Source organism: Giraffa tippelskirchi, chromosome 1 (assembly GCF_054371585.1).
Source record: "Giraffa tippelskirchi isolate mGirTip1 chromosome 1, T2T-mGirTip1v1.2.pri, whole genome shotgun sequence".
In the NCBI taxonomy this organism is placed as follows: domain Eukaryota; kingdom Metazoa; phylum Chordata; class Mammalia; order Artiodactyla; family Giraffidae; genus Giraffa; species Giraffa tippelskirchi.
Genome location: NC_137275.1, coordinates 46,721,774 through 46,741,732, shown reverse-complemented (window position 1 = coordinate 46,741,732; position 19,959 = coordinate 46,721,774). Strand labels below are relative to the sequence as shown.

Sequence of the window (19,959 nt, the reverse complement as noted above, 5' to 3'; positions counted from 1 at the left end):
AAAACGTTTGAGGCCACTGGAGAGACTGTAAAATAGAATCAAAGAGATCAGCACCCATTCAAACAAAGACTTGCTTGATATTGGGCAATTTCTAACTTTTTATGGATAGGCCAGGCCCCACTCGACAATTCTGTGAAATTTAGTTCCACAAAATTTCATCAGAGGCTTTGATAGATTATTCATGTCCTTAATTATAAACACTTATTTCTTCTCTATTGCAAGGTTCCTCCTTAACTTCACAGATCCGTCAGTGGATCTCACAGAAAGAAGGAACTTGGATACCATATGTGGAAATGACAAAAGTGGCACATGAACTGAATGAACTAGCATATAAAGGGTGTTGTTCCTTTAAAGAGCAGTTGGATTCATTTAGGTAATCATCTTTTGATGAATGCACTTGCTAGCACAATCTTCTGCTTATCAAGGAGTTATAAATCAGAACTGGAAAAGACATTTGGAAACATCTGGCCCCTTCCGAAGCAATAACATTCCAATGTATTTCCTGACGTACTACACAGACTCTTCCTATCATTTGGTGTCGCTCTTACACATTAAAAGTTCTCAAGAGGAGGTTCTGGTTTGACTTTTTACATTATTCTTTCCCCAAAACAGCAATCAAATAGCTAGACATACACATTTCCATTTTATAATCAAGTCTCATGTTATATTCTAATTATTTGTTTAGATGTCTGTCTTCTCACTGGGTCACAATTTCAAGAAATTAAAGATGTATTCATTTCTTTAACCCCCACATGAAGATGATACATGTTCTGGGACTCTATCCTGTAGAAACAAGGGTAATGATAGGTGAGTAGCTTTGTATAAGAGGATGTATTGCAGTGTTGTTAAAGTGAGAGCAAACTGGAACTAACCTTATCCATCAACTCAGGAATCATATTAATAGAAAAAGTTACTGTGAATCTGTGATGGAGTATCATTTAGCTTTGAAAAAGAATGAGCTTGAGCTGCATCAGTTGACTTGGAGGGGATGTCCATGATGTACTGGCACATGAGAAAAACAACTGACAAACAAAAGTACAGAGTGTGATTTCAAATTGTAAAAATAAATAACACCCTGTGAAAAACAGGTGTTTACATCTGTGGAAGAACAATCGCTAGGGGTTACCTTGAGGATGATGAGAAAGTATAAGAGAAAGAATGTGGAAGGAGATAAAAATAGTCTAGCAAAATGCAAAAATATGCCATAATGCTAAGGGAAAAGTCAGAATGCACATTTTTAGTAATAATATATTAAAAAGAAATATTTACCTTTATTGATGTCTTACTGATTGGTATCAGGCATAATTCTTAAGACATTACATAGACTAATTCAGTTGATGCCTCCACCAACACTGTGCGGTCGGGATTGTTATTTTCCTCATTTCACAGATGAGGAAACTGTAGCCCAGAGAAGTTTATAAATTGACCCATGATCACACAGTAAATAGCAAAGCTGAGGAAATCCCCAGTGGCTCAGTGGTAAAGAATCTGCCTGCAATGCAGGAGACACAGGAGACAAGGGTTCAGTCCCTGGGTCAGGAAGATCCTCCAGAGAAGGATACTGCAACCCATTCCAGTATTCTTGCCAGGAAAATCCTAGGGACAGAGCAGCCTAATGGACTACAGTCCATCCATAGTGTCACAAAGAGTGGCTCACGACTGAGTGACTGAGCACAGAGGAAAAATAACAGTAGACAAATAGGCAAAAAAAGGAAACTGCATTTTTTTCCTACAAATTAGCCTGGTTAAATGACAATAACTTTAATGAAGTGACAGAATTGTGAGGTTTTGTTTTAAATATTTGTTATTATTTATCATTGCCATGCTGTGCTTAGTCACTCAGTCATGTCCAACTCTTTGCAACCTCATGGACTGTAGCCCACCAGGCTTCTCTGTCCATGGCGATTCTCTAGGCAAGAATACTTTTAAATAAAGTAAAATTATTAACAATAAAGAGAATAAACGGGCAGGATGGTGATTTTTAAAACAAGTCCTCAAATACTTTGCCATTCCTCTCTGAGAGAAGAGCTCCATGTTTCCACCCTTTGGATGTGAGTGGGGCTATGACAGCTCTCATCAACCCCATAGCAGAAGGGGGTTGTGTGTCTTTGGTAGCTGGATCAAAAAAGGTGACACAGCTTCCTCCTGGCTTCCTGTTTGGGGACTCTTGCTCTGGGGAATGCTAGCCACCAAGCTGTGAGTCCTACTTGGAGAGAAACAAAGGCCCCTGCCAACAGGCACAATCTACTGCTAGATTTCAGATGGCTCCAGCCCCAGAACCTTAGAACCTTCCAGTAGAGGTCCCTGACATTGCTGAGCAGAGACAAACCACGAGCTATGTCCTGTCTGGATGTCTAACTTCCAGAATCCTCCATGGGCATAAAAAAATCGTTGGATTTCATTGTTGTTACTACTGTTGTTATTGCTTGGTTTGGGTTTGTTTTGTTTTGTTTTTTGCTCAGAAATTATATAATAACAATCCAAACCAACAAGGACTTTCTTTCAGGGATGTTTGTCAATTTGGCATAGGTTTTCTCTTGGTCTTATTTTTCTGCTCCCCTTAGGTATATTTTGATGATTAATTTTATGTGCCAACTGGCTGGACCATGATGCCCCAACATTTGGCAGATCACCCTCCATAATGTGGGTGGGCCTTACCAGATCAGTTGGAGACCTTCATAGAACAAAGACTGATTTTCCCCAAAGCAAGACAGAGTTGCCAGCCAGCACACTGCCTTTGGACTTCTACTGCAGCTCTTACCCGAGCCTCCACCAGCATGTCTGCTATCCCTTCAGACTTTAGATTCACCAAACCTCCAGTAACGTTTGCAGATTCCCTGAAAACTGTTTCTCTGGGCAACCCTGACTAATACACATATTTTCTCTTTCTCTCTGCTTCCCAAACTCCTCACCAATTCCTCTAGCCTCCTAACATCACTGTAGTATCCAAGTAAATCCCACTGTTTAACTTCATATGCATTTGATGTCTTTAAGAGGGCTAGAAAAGAGACTAATGCTGGCTGAAGAGTCAATCTTCTTTACTTCCTCCTGCCCCTCCCTCTTCAGGACATAAATCATAATTAATATACATCTATTGCCAATAAATGAGCACGATAACACCAAGGGCAGAAAAATCTAAGCAGATAAAGGCCTGGGAAGGAGATCAACTGTGACTTCTGCACTGAATTACAGAATGATGTATGCCATTAAGAATGCCCAAATGACAAAAGATCAGATTCAGGCAAAGTAAAAGAAAAGGTGCAGCTTACCCCTCGAAGCAGTGGGCGACTGTCAGAACCCATTTCTTGGCAATGAGGACACAACCACAAATGTGCCCACTGGGTTCACTCTGCAGGGAACACTGCCAGGGCCACCTTCCTGGGCGACTCGTCCGACCCCCTAGAATCCTCTTGTTCATCCGGGCAGCAGGGCGGCGCCCACAGTCTACCAAGGAGCAGAACAGAGGACAGACAGATGTGACTCACCGCCAAACCCAACTGGATGCCTGCATCTTTGGTGTCATGTACAAGAGATCATTTCTCCCCCTGAGCCATCCAGTTAGGTTCATATACCATTGTTATACCATGAATTCTCTCACCTTGTTTAGTACACAGAAGAGAAATCTTACTTCTGCTGTAACAGGACTGCCTAGATTTGGAAACAAAAAAATGACATAATATTAAGTTACATATTTATTGTTCACTTCAAACACTTTACCAGTGGAAAGCAAGACACGGGTTATACTTAAGACAGGAATTCTCAAGGCAGGGCTGTAGTCAGCTATCACTTTGGGGTGGGGGTATAGGAAGGATGTACTTTTTTAGTGTATATAACATCATGATAATATAATTTCACATTTGTGGGAAGAGAAACTACAGTTAGCCAGGTTTCTCACATCACCTTCGCTGTTTGCCTCACCCAGAATGTAAACACAATGATTTTCAAAGTAGGAAGAGGAAAAGGAAAGGAACTAGTCTGCTTCTCGGAATGTGTAGTGAGGAGGGAGCATGTCAGATTTTTATGCTTATGGAGAGGGCGTGTATGTTCAAAAGAAACTGAGAAATGGTTTGAGAGAAATAATGTATTACTTCAAAAAGTTAGAGAACAGACAAAGGAACTGAATATTTAGACTAGAAGAGAATCTTGTGGAGACTTTATTACCTTTTAAAAAACTGTAGTTGATTTATAATATTGTATTGGTTTCAAGTATACAGCACTGTGATTCAGTCATTTTTTCTGATCATATTCCATTATAGCTTATGATAAGATGTTGACTATAATACCTCATGCTATACAGTAGATCTTTGTTGCTTATCTGTTTTATGTACAGTAGTTTGTACATGTTAATCCCATACTCCTAATTTGTCTCTCCCTGCTTCCCTTTTACCTTTAGTAACCATACATTTATTTTCTATGTTGCTGAGAACTTTCAATGTTAAACTATGTATCTATGATTAGCTGACAGGAAGAAGGGGGATTAAATTCATCCCATCTTACTCTAGGTGGCAGGATCAGAATCAATAGGTGGAACTTACAGAAACAGTGCATTCAGGAAAGTAAAGCTTTTTAAAAATCAGAGTTAAGTTTTGAAGGAAAACAGATAGCCATGTTTAAGCACCTATCAATGTGGCTGCACAAGAGAATTCAGTTTAGGGTGTGATAAGTTTATATCACAAGGTTCTTATCTAAGTATTTATTCTATAATACAAATTCAAAGGAAAAAAAACACTTTGAGACTATCAAATATACTAGCTTGTGGTTAGAATCCTTGATCTGTCAGAAAAAAAAAAAAAAAACAACCCGAAGTATTAATTTCCACATTCCTTTTTGAAGACCTGCTATATTTTCTTTTGTTGCTAGATTTGCATGGGGATCTGTGTATACAATAAATTATATAACACATAAAGAGCACATACACATTTTACCTTCCCATAACCTGAAGTCCTATCTCCTCCTCACTCTCTGTCTCATTATCCTTCATTTCTTTGTAGCGCTTCCAAATATGTGAAATTCTTTCTGTTTGTTATTGCTTATACTCTCTCTTTTCACCTCTAAAGTGTATGTTTCCTGAGACCAGGGTTCTTGTCCCCCTCATCACTTCTACATCCCCTGAGAGGTCAACAATAAACCTGGCATAGAAAAGATAGCAATAATTAGCTGTTATCGATTAGATCTTAAAATCACAGCTTTCAGGAATAGGGAACGATCAAAGACTATCCGTCTTAACTCTTTTATTTTAAAAGGAAATTGAGGTTGTGTGGGATTACATATCTAGGTAGCAAGGCAGGACTAGAATTAGATCCACTGACTCCCTATTTCAAGTGACTTTATCTGTCTATCCATCTATCTATCTACCGACCTGGAATGGCTTTCCTGGAAGTTCCAGTTTGAGAAAACAGGTCATTGTTTTGGAGGAAGTGCTTGAGTTGACAGCTTTTCAGAAGTTTGGTCAGTTTTGTCTATAGGGAAAATGTCAAGACATCTAAAGAAAAATGACCCAACTTTTAATTTTCCTCTTTGAAATTCTTAAGAGGTGGCTCCTCTCAGTACAGTTTAGTGGCTCAGTCATGTCCGACTCTTTGCAATGCCATGAACCGCAGCAGGCCAGGCCTCCCTGTCCATCACCAACTCCCAGAATCCACCCAAACCCATGTCCATTGAGTCGGTGATGCCATCCAACCATCTCATCCTCTGTCGTTCCCTTTTCCTCCTGCCCTCAATCTTTCCCAGCATCAGCGTCTTTTCAAATGACTCAGCTCTTTGCATCAGGTGGCCAAAGTATTGGAGTTTCAGCTTCAACATCAGTCCTTCCAAAGAACACCCAGGACTGATCTCCTTTAGGATGGACTGGTTGGATCTCCTTGCAGTCCAAGGGACTCTCAAGAGTCTTCTCCAACACCACAGTTCAAAAGCATCAGTTCTTTGGTGCTCAGCTTTCTTTATACTCCAACTCTCACATCCATATATGACCACTGGAAAAACCATAGCCTTGACTAGACGGACCTTTGTTGACAAAATAATGTCTCTGCTTTTTAATATGTTGTCTAGGTTGGTCATAACTTTCCCTCCAAGGAGCAAGCGTCTTTTAATTTCATGGCTGCAATCACCATCAGCAGTGATTTCGGAGCTCCTAAAAATAAAGTCAGCCACAGTTTCCCCATCTATTTTCCATGAAGTGATAGGACTGGATGCCATGATCTTACTTTTCTGAATGTTGAGCTTTAACCCAACTTTTTCACTCTCCTCTTTCACTTTCATCAACAGGCTCTTTAGTTCTTCTTCACTTTCTGCCATAAGGGTGGTGTCGTCTGCATATCTGAGGTTACTGATATTTCTCCCGGCAATCCTGATTCCAGATTGTACTTCCTCCAGCCCAGCATTTCTCATGAGGTACTCTGCATATAAGTTAAATAAGCAGGGTGACAATTTACAGCCTTGACATACTCCTTTTCCTATTTGGAACCAGTCTGTTGTTCCATGTCCAATTCTAACTGTTGCTTCCTGACCTGCATACAGGTTTCTCAAGAAGCAGGTCAGGTAGTCTGGTATTCCCATCTGTTTCAGAATTTTCCACAGTTTATTGTGATCCACACAGTCAAAGGCTTTGGCATAGTCAATAAAGCAGAAATAGATGTTTTTCTGGAACTCTCTAGCTTTTTCTATGATCCAGTGGATGTTGGCAATTTGATCTCTGGTTCCTCTCCCTTTTCTAAAACCAGCTTGAATATCTGGAAGTTCACAGTTCACATATTGCTGAATCCTGGCTTGGAGAATTTTGAGTATTATTTTAATAGCATATGCTGCTGCTAAGTCGCGTCAGTCGTGTCCGACTCTGTGCGACCCCAGGGATTCCCAGGGGCAGCCCACCAGGCTCCCCCGTCCCTGGGATTCTCCAGGCAAGAATACTGGAGTGGGTTGCCATTTCCTCCTCCAGTGCATGAAAGTGAAAAGTGAAAGTGAAGTTGCTCAGTCGTGTCCGAATCCTCGCGACCCCATGGGCTGCAGCCTAGCAGGCTCCTCTGTCCATGGGGTTTCCCAGGCAAGAGTACTGGAGTGGGATGCCGTTGCCTTCTCGACTAGCATATGAGATGAGTGCAATTGTGCAGTAGTTTGAGCATTCTTTGGCATTGCCTTTCTTTGGGATTGGAATGAAAACTGACCTTTTCCAGTCCTGTGGCCACTGCTGAGTTTTCCAAATTTGCTGACATATTGAGTGCAGCACTTTCACAGCATCATCTTTTAGGGTTTGAAATAGCTCAACTGGAATTCCATCACCTCCACTAGCTTTGTTCATAGTGATGCTTCCTAAGGCCCACTTGTCTTCACATTCCAAGATGTCTGGTTCTAGGTGAGTGATCACACCATCATGATTATTTGGATCATGAAGATCTTTTTTGTATAGTTCTTCTGTGAATTCTTGCCACCTCTTCTTAATATCTTCTGCTTCTGTTAAGTCCATACTATTTCTGTCCTTCATTGAGTCCATCTTTGCAAGAAATAGTCCCTTGGTATCTCGAATTTTCTTGAAGAGATCTCTAGTCTTTCCCATTCTATTGTTTTCCTCTATTTCTTTGCATTGATAGCTGAGGAAAGCTTTCTTATCTCTCCTTGCTATTATTTAGAACTCTGCATTCAGATGGGAATATCTTTCCTTTTCTCCTTTGCTTTTTGCTTCTCTTCTTTTCACAGCTATTTGTAAGGCCTCCACAGACAGCCATTTTACTTTTTTGCATTTCTGTTTCTTGGGGATGGTCTTGATTCCTGTCTCCTGTACAATGTCACGAACCTCCGTCCATAGTTCATCAGGCACTCTGTCTATCAGATCTAGTCCCTTAAATCTATTTCTCACTTCTACTGTATAGTCATAAGGGACTTGATTTAGGTCATACCTGAATGGTCTAGTGGTTTTTCCCTCTTTCTTCAATTTCAGTCTAAAAAATTTGGCAATAAGGAGTGCATGATCTGAGCCACAGTCAGCTCCCGGTCTTGTTTTTGCTGACTATATAGAGCTTCTCCATCTTTGGCTGCAAAGAATATAATCAATCTGATTTCGGTGTTGACCATCTGGTGATATCCATGTGTAGAGTCTTCTCTTGTGTTGTTGGAAGAGGGTGTTTGCTATGACCAGTGTGTTCTCTTGGCAGAACTCTATTAGCCTTTGCCCTGCTCCATTCTGTACTCCAAGGCTTCTCTAGCACTAGTTAAACGCTTTGGAGTCATAAAAACTTGTTTTGAGTTCAGAGAATATCATTTACCATTTGTGGGCTGTGAATCTGAGCAAGTTTTATGTAAATATTCTATAGCTATGCCCCTATAATGTCATAATCACTAAATGTGTTAATTCCCTCAATGTATCTTTCTCCTTCACCTCTGCCCATAGCTGAGGGAGACAATGCTTTTTAAGATTCCACAATTTTTTTTAGGGGAAATTTTTCAGAAGTGAACATTTGAGGTTACTTAATTACAATGTCTGTGTGTGTCAGTTTTTTTCTCAGACTCTCCGAGTTTCATCAGCTGTCATTACTCAATTTCCTCTGTTAACTAGTTTCATGTAGCATCTGTAGGAAGTGTAGACGTTAAGAACTAATTTCAAACAGGATGTGAAAAACACTCCAAGATTAGAACCCAAGTTCCTTCTCCTACACTATGATAGTTTCTGTAATCATAATTTAAAAATGCAATTAGCTAAAATAAAAAGACGTATGTCTACAAAGAAGGAAAAAAGCCAAACGATGTTGAAATACAAATGTCCTTAGGTAGTCTATGGAAGTTCCTCTTTGATGTGACACATTTAGAATATCTTAGATTTGAAACAGAAGCAGGGCCCTGATGATAGACCTTTACTCCATAATCCACTCTACACAGCTCTAGTAATGGGTTGTCTTACCCTTTTACCAGTAATTCATGCAAAGTTGTTGCATTAAGGCTCTCCCAGTTGGAGTGTAACGTAAGCCACTGTTGGTCTTGCTCCTGTTCCTCTATCAACTTGGTCACAGATGGTTCCCTAATAGAAAGACAAATACCAGATAAATATTCAAAGTACGATATCTTTGACCAAGCAATATCATTATTGGGCACTCACTTTCAGTGGTAAATAATCTGCATGCCAATGCAGAAGACACGGGCTCGATCTCTGGGTCAGGAAGATCCCAGTAGAAGGAAATGGCAACCCACTCCAGTATTTTTGCCTGGAGAATTCCATGGACAGAGGAGCCTGGGGGGCTACTATCCATGAGGTCATAAAGGAGTCAGATATGACTTAGTGACTAAACAACAACAATAACAACTCTTACAAAAAAGAAGCATTAAATTAACAGTCAATATTTCAAGAGGGGGATTAGTATTCATAAAAGTTTGCTATAGAATGTGATCAGCTAGAGAAGTTATTAAAAGTATATTGAAGCAATAAAGATCCACAATATTACAGCTATTAATCACTCTCTGCTGAAATATATTTGTACATTTGAGGTGTTGGAATTCTAACATTTGCCATGTAAAAGCCAATACCTGAAAAACAAGAGAAAGTTTAGGCAGGAATCGAAAGTAAATGAAATTTATTTGCCTGGAGTATTTTTTCATCTTCTTTTCTTATCTAGTGTAATCCTACAATAAAGAAATATCTTAAAATAAGTAATAAGTAGAGAAAATCAATGGCCATTTAGTCTCTGTTTAGACAGTATAAAATTGTAAGTGGAATTTTTTCAACATACTGCAAAATCTTTATGCACTAAAAATTAGAAAGGACTCTAGAAAGCAGAGATAGGGGTGAGCATCATTTTTCTGTTTACCTATATTCTCACTCAGCTTCCATCAGTACTCTGCTGTGAATGCCTTATTCAGGTATCACATAAATATAGTTGCCCTGTACCCAAGCTTTAAAATTTTAAGTTTCAAAACTGTCTGGGTTTTTATGTAAAATATCCTATACTTCAAGAAATGGTTGGTTCACTTAGGCAATCCATATTTGAAAAAAATCTTTTGCATCTTTTTCACCTGATGCTATCATGGGTCGATGAGATGATGGAATTAATTTTAGACAGGAGGAAGGGGGTTTGCTTCTGAATCTGGAAGGAAGTAGGAAACAAGGAAGTAGGTACTTGTATTTGAAGATGGGGAGAGAATTCAAGAGAATTCATTGAAAGAATGCAAATCAGATAATCAGATCAATTCAGTTCAGTTCAGACCCTCAGTCGTATCCAATTCTTTGCGAGCCAATGGACTGCAGCATGCCAGGCTTCTCTATCCATCACCAACTCCCGGAGTTTACTCAAATTCATGTCCATTGAGTCTGTGATGCCATCCAACCATCTCATCCTCTGTCATCCCCTTCTCCTCCCACCTTTGATCTTTCCCAGCATCAGGGTCTTTCCAAATGAGTCAGTTCTTCGCATCAGGTGGCCAAAGTATTAGAGTTTCAGCTTCAGCATCAGTCCTTCCAATGAATATTCAGGACTGATTTCCTTTAGGATGGACCGGTTGGATCTCCTTGCAGTCCAAGAACTCTCAACAGTCTTCTCCAACACTACAGTTCAAAACCATCAATTCTTCAGTGCTCAGCTTTCTTTACAGTCCAACTCTCACATCCATACATGACTACTGGAAAAACCATACCTTTCACTAGACGGACCTTTGTTGGCAAAGTAATGTCTCTGCTTTTTAATATGCTGTCTAGTTTGGTCATAACTTTTCTTTCAAGGAGCAAGCGTCTTTTAATTTCATGGCTGCAGTCACCATCTGCAGTGATATTGAAGCACAAAAAAATAAAGTCTGTCACTGTTTCCACAGTTTCCCCATCTATTCGCCATGAAGTGATGGGACCAGATGCTATGATCTTAGTTTTCTGAATGTTGAGTTTTAAGCCAACTTTTTCACTCTCCTCTTTCACTTTCATCAAGAGTCTCTTCAGTTATTCTTCACCTTCTGCCATAAGGATGGTGTCATCTGCATATCTGAGATTACTGATATTCCTCCAGGCAATCTTGATTCCAGCTTCTGCTTCATCCAGTCCAGCATTTTGCATGATGTACTCTGCATATAAATTAAATAAGCACGATAACAATATACAGCTTTGACATACTCCTTTCCCGATTCGGAACCAGTCTGTTGTTTCATGTCCAGTTCTAACTGTTGCTTCTGGACCTACAAACAGATTTCTCATGAGGCAGGTCAGGTGGTCTGGTATGCCCATCTCTTTCAGAATTTTCCACAGTTTATTGTGATCCACACAGTCAAAGGCTTTGGCATAATCAATAAAGCAGAAGTAGATGTTTTTCAGGAACTCTCTTGCTTTTTCGATGATCCATCGGATGTTGGCAATTTGATCTCTGGTTCTTATGCCTTTTCTAAAATCAGCTTGAATGGCTGGAATTTCATGGTTCCCGTACTGTTGAAGCCTGGCTTGAAGAATTTTGAGCATTACTTTACTAATGTGTGAGATAAGTACAACTGTGCGGTAGCTTGAGCATTCTTTGGCATTGCCTTTTTTTGGGGATTGAAATGAAAACTGACCTTTTCCAGTCCTGTGGCCACTGCTGAGTTTTCCAAATTTGCTGGCATATTGAGTGCAGCACTTTCACAGCATCATTTTTAGGATTTGAAATAGCTCAACTGGAATTCCATCACCTCCACTAGATTTGTTTGTAGTGATGCTTCCTAAGGCCCATTTGACTTCCCATTCCAGGATGTCTGGCTCTAGGTAAGGGATCGTACCACCCATTATCGACCCATTATCTGGGTCGAGAAGGTCTTTTTTGTTTATTTTGGTCTATTCTGTGTATTCTTGCCACTTCTTCTGAATATCCTCTGCTTCTGTTGGGTCAATACAATTTCTGTCCTATATTGTGCCCATCTTTGCATGAAATGTTTCCCTGGTAACTCTAATTTTCTTGAAGAGATCTCTAGTCTTTCCCATTCTATTGTTTTCCTCTATTTCTTTGCATTGATCACTGAGGAAGGCTTTCTTATTTCTCCATGCTATTCTTTGGAACTACGCATTCAAATGGATATAGCTTTCCTTTTCTCCTTTGCCTTTTGCTTCTCTTTTCATAGCTATTTGTAAGACCTCCTCAAACAACCATTTTGCCTTTCTTTTTCTTGGGGATGGTCTTGATCACTCACTCCTGTACAATGTCATGAACCTCCGTCCATAGCTCGCCAGGCACTCTATCAGATATAATCCCTTAGATCTATTTGGCACTTCTACTGTATAATCATGAGGGAATTGATTTATGTCATACCTGAGGGTCTAGTGGTTTTCCCCACTTTCTTCTATTTCAGTCTGAATTTGGCAAGAAGGAGTTCATGATCTGAGCCACAGTCAGCTCCTGGTCTTGTTTTTGGTGACTGTATAGAGCTTCTCCATCTTTGGCTGCAAAGAATATAATCAATCTGATTTCAGTATTGACCATCTGGTGATGTCTTTGTGTAGAGTCTTCTCTTGTGTTGTTGGAAGAGGGTGTTTGCTATGACCAGTGCATTCTCTTGGCAGAACTCTATTAGCCTTTGCCCTGCTTCATTCTGTACCCCAAGGCCAAATTTGCCTGTTACTCTGGGTATTTCTTGACTCCCTACTTTTGTATTCCGGTCCCCAATAATGAAAAGGACATCTTTTTTGGTTGTTAGTTCTAGAAGGTTTTGTAGGTCTTCAGAGAACCATTCAACTTCAGCTACTTCAGCATTACTTGTTGGGGCAAAAATTTGGATTACTGTGATGTTATTGAATGGTTTGCCTTGGAAATCATTCTGTCATTTCTGAGATTTCATCTAAGTTCTGCATTTTGGACTCTCTTGTTGACTATGATGGCTACTCCATTTCTTCTAAGGGATTCTTGCCCACAGTAGTAGATATAATGGTCATCTGAGTTAAATTCACCCTTTCCAGTCCATTTTAGTTCTCTGATTCCTAAAATGTCGACATTCACTTTGCCATCTCCTGTTTGACCACTTCCAATTTGCCTTGTTTCATGGACCTAACATTCCAGGTTCCTATGCAATATTGCTCTTTACAGCATCGGACTTTACTTCCACCACCTGTCACATCCACCACTGGGTATTGCTTTTGCTTTGGCTCTGTCTCTTTATTATTTCTGGAGTTATTTCTCCACTGATCTCTAGTAGCATACTGGGTACCTACTGACCTGGGGAGTTCATCTTTCAGTGTCCTATCTTTTTGCGTTTTCACACTGCTCATGTTTGGGTGTCTCCTGATGAGGTACAGGTCAGCAGTGGACTGCTGTAGGGGCAGGGTCTCTGGGTGCAGTAGACATGGGTATAGCATAAGCCCTCTTGGAGGAGGTCACCATTAACCCCACCACAGAGCTGCCAGAACTTACACAGGACTAGGGAAACAGACTCTTGGAGGGCACAAACAGAATCTTGTGTGTACCAGGACCCAGGAGAAAGAAGCAGTGACCCCACAAGAGACTGACCCAGAATTTCCCATGAGTGTCCAAGAGTCAGTTGTGGAGGCGTGGGTCAGTGGTGGCCTGCTGCAGGGTTGAGGGCACTGAGTGTAGCTCTGCCTGCATGGGATCTTTTGAATGAGGTCACCATTATCTTTATTACTTCTACCATAGTTTGGCCTCAGGTCAAATAACAGGGAGGGAACACAGCCCTGCCCTTCAACAGAAACTTGGATTAAAGATTTACTGAGCCCATCAGGACAAGACCCAGTTTCCCTCTCAGTCACTCTCTCCCATCAGGAAGCTTCCATCAGCCTCTTATCCTTCTCCATCAGAGGGCAGACAGGCTGAAAACCACAATCACAGAAAACTAACCAATCTGATCACATGGACCACAGCTTTGTCTAACTCAGTGAATCTATGAGCCATGCCGTGTAGTGCCACCCAAGTCAGGCAGGTCATGATGAAGAGTTCTGACAAAATGTGGTCCACTGGAGAAGGGAATGGCAAATCACTACAATATTCTTGCCTTGAGAACCCCATGAACAGTATGATAATCAGATAGTCTCTACTTTTCATTTCAAGAAAGACAGGAGGGGGGGGCGGGCCTAAGATGGCAAAGGAATAGGATGGGGAGACCACTCTCTCCCCAACAAATTCATCGAAAGAACATTTGAATGCTGAGAAAATTCCACAAAACAACTTCTGAACACTGGCAGAGGACATCAGGGACCCATAAAGGCAGCCCATTGTCTTCAAAAGGAAGTATGACAAAATATAAAAGATAAAAAGAGAGACAAAAGAGTTAGGGACAGAGACCCATCCCGAGAAAGGAGAAGAGAAGTTTCCAAACACCAGGAAACCCTCTCATTAGTGGGCCTGTGGGGAGTTTTGGAATCTCAGAGGGCAACATAACCGGGAGGAAAAATAAATAAATAAGTAAAATCCACAGATTACATGCCTAACAGCAACTTCCAGGAGAGAAGTAGCCCAGACACTCGCATCTGCCACACAGCAAGCAGGGGCTGAACAGGGAGGCATGGGCTGCAGTGCTTAGGTTAAGGACGGGGCCTGAATGCCCTGAGGGCAATCTGAGGGAACTAACATGAGATAGCAACCCAAACTGTGGGATAGCCAGAGAGAGAGAGAGAGAGAGAGAGAGAGAGAGAACTATCTCTCAAAAAGCCCTAACCTAAGGCTCTGCCAGGCTCACAGAACAAAGGACTGAGCGATACCAGAGGAGAGCTAGCCAGCTGCGGACCAGCCCACCCCCCAACCAGAGGCAAGGCGGCAGGTGGGCAGAAGCCAGAGCCAGAAAGGGGCAATCTTGGCCCCAGAGATGGCATCCTCTACCAAACTGCAAGGAGTTGGTTAGCAACTCCCAGTTGCTAACAAAGACTTCCTGGGATTCTGGATGGTTGACATCCACCGGGAGGGTTGCAGCCAGAGATCAGCTCCCCAGAAGAGACACACAGCACACCTGAGATGGCATGCCCGCTGCACACCCAGGAAACCAAGCGGCTGGGATGGGGGAGGCTATAAGACACACCCCCCACCTGGGGAAAGTGCATTCGCCAAGTACCTGGTCCCCTGAGCTGCTCGGACCTGGGAAGGGCACAAAACGCAGGCCCAACCGAGTCTGCACCTTTGTGGAGTACCTGAGAACCTGAACCTGAGCAGCTTAGACCTGGGAAGGGCATGCAACCCAGGGCCTGCTTTAGACAGTTCCCCTGCAGAGCAACTTGGAGCCTGAGCAGTGTAGACCAGGAAAGCACACACACCATGAGCAGGGGCAAACCCAGTGTGGCCGAGACACTGTGAGCACTCCCCACACACGCCAGTGATATTTGTTTGCAGTGTTCCTCCCTCCCCACAGCACGACTGCACAAGTGAGCCTAAATAAGTGACCACCTTCGCCCCCTTGTGTCATGGCAGAAATTAGACACTGAAGAGACCTGCAAACAGAAGAAGCCAAAATAAACAGAGGGAACCACTTTGGGAGTGACAGGTGCAACAGATTAAAAGCCTGTAGTTAGCACCGACTACATTGGTTGGGGCCTATAGATCTTGAGAAGTAACCCTGGAACAAGGAACTATCTGAAACTGAACTGACCCCACACTGCCAGCAACAGCTCCAGAGAAATTCTTAGATATATTTTTACTATTATCATTTTTTAAATTTAAAAATCTTTTTAATTTTTAAGTCCTCTATTACTCCTTTAATTTTCATTTTTATAACCATTACCTTGCAAAAAAAAAAAGACCCTATTTTTAAAGCAAACTTCATATATATTTTTTCATAATTTTGTAATTTTGTTTTTTTGATATTGTATTTTTGAGAGTCTAACCTCTACTCTAGATTTTTAATCTTTGCTTTTTGATATTTGGTATCAATTTTGTACCTTTAAGAATCTAATCTTCAGTACCCATTTTTACTTAGGAGTGTTACTATTGGCTTGATTACTCTCTCCCCCTTTTGATTCTCCTTTTTCTCCCCCAGGTCACCTCTATCTCCTCCCTCCCCCTTCTCTTCTCTACCCAACTCTCTGAATCTCTATGTGTGTTCTGGGCTGCGGCTAGATCTGGCTCTCTCCTTTGGATTCCCCCTCTTCTCCTCCTGCTCACCTCTATCTCATTCCTCCCTCTTCTCTTCTCTATGTAACTCTGTGAACCTCTCTGAGTGTTCCAGACTGTGGAGAGCACATAGGGAATTGATTACTGGCTAGATTGCTCTCTCCCCTTTTGATTCCCTTTCTTCTCCTCCTGGTCACCTCTATCTCCCTCCCCCCTCTTCTCTTCTTCATGTAACTCTGTGAAACTCTCTGGGAGGTTCTCACTGTGGAGAATGTTTTCACAATTAACCTAGATGTTCTATCATCAGTGCTGTATGGATGGAGAAGCCTTGAGGCTACTGTAAGAATAAGACTGAAAACCAGAGTCATGAGGCTTAAGTCCAAAACCTGAGAACACCAGAGAACTCCTGACTCCAGGGAACATTAATTGATAAGAGCTCGTCCAAAAGCCTCCATACCTACACTGAAACCAAGCTCCACCCAGGAGCTAACAATTTCCAGAGCAAGACATACCACACAAATTCTCCAGCAACACAGGAACATAGCCCTGAGCTTCAATATACAGGCTGCCCAAAGTCACACCAAACCCATAGACATCTCAAAACTCACTACTGGACCCTATTGTACTCCAGAGAGAAGAAATCCAGCTCCAAGCTTCTCTAACCAGGAAACCTTGACAAGCCACTTGTCCAACCCCACTCACAGGGAGGAAACTCCACAATAAAGAGAAACCACAAACTGCCAGAATAGAGAAAGATCACACCAAATACAGCAATCTAAACAAGATGAAAAGGCAGAGAAATACTCAGCAGGTAAAGGAATATGATAAATGCCCACCAAGCCAAACCAAAGAGGAGAAGATAGGTAGTCTACCTGAAAAAGAATTCAGAATAATGATGGTAAAAATAATCCAAAATCTTGAAAACTAAATGTTACAGATAAATAGCCTGGAGATAAGGATTGAGAAGATGCAAGAAATGTTTAACAAGGATCTAGAAGAAATAAAAAAGAGTCAACCAACAATGAATAATGCAATAACTGAGATCAAAAACACTCTGGAGGGAACCAACAGTAGAATAACAGAGGCAGAAGATAGGATATGTGAGGTAGAAGATAGAATGGGAGAAATAAATGAAGCACAGAGGGAAAAAAGAAAAAAACAATTAAATGAGGACAACCTCAGAACTTCTGGGACAATGTTAAACACCCCAACACTCGAATCATAGGCGTCCCAGAAGAAGAAGACAAAAAGAACGGCCATGGGAAAATATTTGAGGAGATAATAGTTGAAAACTTCCCTAAAATGGAGAAGGAAATAGTCACCCCATGCCAAGAAACCCAGAGTCCCAAACAGGATAAACCCAAGGCAAAACACCGCAAGACACATATTAATCAAATTAACAAAGGTCAAACACAAAGAACAAATATTAAAAGCAGCAAGGGAAAAACAACAAATAACACACAAGGGGATTCCCATAAGGATAACAACTGATCTTTCAATAGAAACTCTTCAGGCCAGAAGGGAATGGCAGGACATACTTAAAGTGATGAAAGAGAAAACCCTACAACCCAGATTACTATACCCAGCAAGGATCGCATTCAAATATGAAGGAGAAATCAAAAGCTTTAGAGACAAGCAAAAGCTCAGAGAATTCAGCACCACCAAACCAGCTCCTCAACAAATGCTAAAGTATCTTCTCTAGACAGGAAACACAGAAAGGGTGTATAATCTCGAACCCAAAACGACAAAGTAAATGGCAACGGGATCATACTTATCAATAATTACCTTAAATGTAAATGGGTTGAATGCCCCAACCAAAAGATAAAGATTGGCTGAATGGACACAAAAACAAGACCCCTATATATACTGTCTACAAGAGGCCCACCTTGAAACAAGGGACACATACAGACTGAAAGCGAAGGGCTGGAAAAATATATTTCACGCAAACGGAGACCAAAAGAAAGCAGGAGTAGCAATAATCATATCAGATAAAGTAGACTTTAAAACAAAGGTGGTGAGGCTGGCGGCGGGCCGAGGGGTTAAGACGCTGACCGGGCCGTGGGTTTGTAGAGTCATGGACGGGGCAGGGTCGGGCCCTCCCCGGCGGGCGCGAGTGTCCCGCCTCGTCTCCTTCAGCGCGACCCACCGCCTCCACAGCAAATCTCTTAGTAATGAAGAAAACTTGAAATTATTTGGGAAGTGCAACAACCCAAATGGCCATGGGCACAATTATAAAGATTGATCCTGTTACAGGAATGGTCATGAATTTGACTGACCTCAAAGAGTATATGCAGGAGGCAATTATGAAGCCCCTTGATCATAAGAATCTGGATCTAGATGTGCTGTATTTTGCAGACATTGTGAGCACAACAGAAAATGTAGCCGTATATATCTGGGAAAACCTCCAGAAATTTCTTCCTGTGGGAGTTCTTTATAAAGTAAAAGTATATGAAACTGACAATAATATTGTAGTCTATAAAGGAGAATAACTCTTAGAGATTAATTTCCATCCATATTTGAAGAAGATCTTTATCCCCTTGAACAATTAAGAAGGCATCACCTAACTATTACACTTACGCATTGTGTTCTGGCATCACTGTGAGTGAGTCCTGTTGTAGAAACTCAAATCTATTTTAAAACCAAGTTTGTAATGTATTCTGAGTATCATTTAAAGAGTGTTTCATCTATAGATTAAAATCACTTCAGCAAAATGTTCTGGGGTAGAATCATTTGGAAGCAAAAGAAAACTTTTTTTCCCCCATTATCTCATTTTTAGTATTCATTTTTTTCTTGGTATAATATAAACGGCAAAAATGTTTATAAGACTGACAGTAGGTGAATCTTATAAAAAATACCAGTGACCACAAAGTCTGGAAACAGAGACTACATAGTATTTCCAGTAGATTGAGCTCCCTTGATTACTTCTTCTAGGATATGTTAAATGTGTTCCACTGGAAAAGGGACTGGCAAACCACTTCAGTATTCTTGCCTTGAGAACCCCATGAACAGTATGAAAAGGCAAAAAAATATGACACAGAAAGATGAAATCCCCAGGTCGGTAGGTGCCCAATATGCTACTAGAGAAGAGTGGAAAAATAGCTCCAGAAGGAATGAAGAAGCTGAGTCAAAGCAGAAACAACGCCCAGCTGTGGATGTGTCTGGTGGTGAAAGTAAAGTCCGATGCTATAAAGAACAGTATTGCATAGGAACCTGGAATGTTAGGTCCATGAATCAAGGCAAATTGGAAGTGATCAAACAGGAGATGGCAAGAGTGAAGATGGGCATTTTAGGAATCAGTGAACTAAAATGGACTGTAGTGGGCTAATTTAATTCAGATGACTATTATATCTACTACTGTGGACAAGAATCCCTCAGAAGAAATGGAGTAGCTCTCATAGTCAGCAAAAGAGCCCAAAATACAGTACTTGGATGCAGTCTTAAAAATGACAAAATGATCTCTGTTCTTTTCCAAGGCAAACCATTCAATAATCAAAATTCATTACAATATCAGTAATCCAAGTCTATGTCCTGACCACTAATGCTGAAGAAGCTGAAGTTGAACGGTTCCATGAAGACCTATAAGACCTTCTAAAACTAACACCAAAAAAAGATGTCCTTTTCATCATAGGGGACTGGAATGCAAAAGTAGGAGGTTAAAGATACCTGGAGTAATAGACAAGTTAGGCTTTGGAGTACAAAATGAAGCAGGGCAAAGGCTAACAGAGTTTTGCCAAGAGATTTCACCGGTTGTAGCTAACACCCTGTTCCAACAACACAAGAGATGACCCTACACATGGATAGGGCCAGATGGTCAATACTGAGATTAGATTGATTATATTTTTTGCAGGCAAAGGTGGAGAAGCTCTATACAGTCAGCAAAAGCAAGACCAGGAGCTGACTGTGGCTCAGATCATGAACTCCTTATTGCCAAATTCAGACTTAAAGAAAGTAGGGCCATTCAGGTATGACCTAAATCAAATCCCTT

General features: G+C 41.1%; 1 protein-coding gene and 1 pseudogene across 3 annotated transcripts in view; one reads left to right on the top strand and one right to left on the bottom strand.

Annotated features, from left to right (window-relative positions):
* Nucleotides 1-19,959, bottom strand: part of CORIN (corin, serine peptidase) — a 285,216-nt gene that overhangs the window by 19,412 nt on the left and 245,845 nt on the right. For all 3 annotated transcript variants that reach the window (XM_081590643.1, XM_081590651.1, XM_081590633.1), the window contains 3 exons: nucleotides 8,888-9,004; nucleotides 3,599-3,648; nucleotides 3,270-3,444 (listed from right to left, as the gene is read on the bottom strand). In XM_081590643.1, coding sequence (XP_081446769.1) covers nucleotides 3,270-3,444; nucleotides 3,599-3,648; nucleotides 8,888-9,004 — 342 coding nt within the window. The remainder of the gene's footprint in view (nucleotides 1-3,269; nucleotides 3,445-3,598; nucleotides 3,649-8,887; nucleotides 9,005-19,959) is intronic.
* Nucleotides 18,012-18,617, top strand: LOC145545814 (6-pyruvoyl tetrahydrobiopterin synthase pseudogene; annotated as a pseudogene).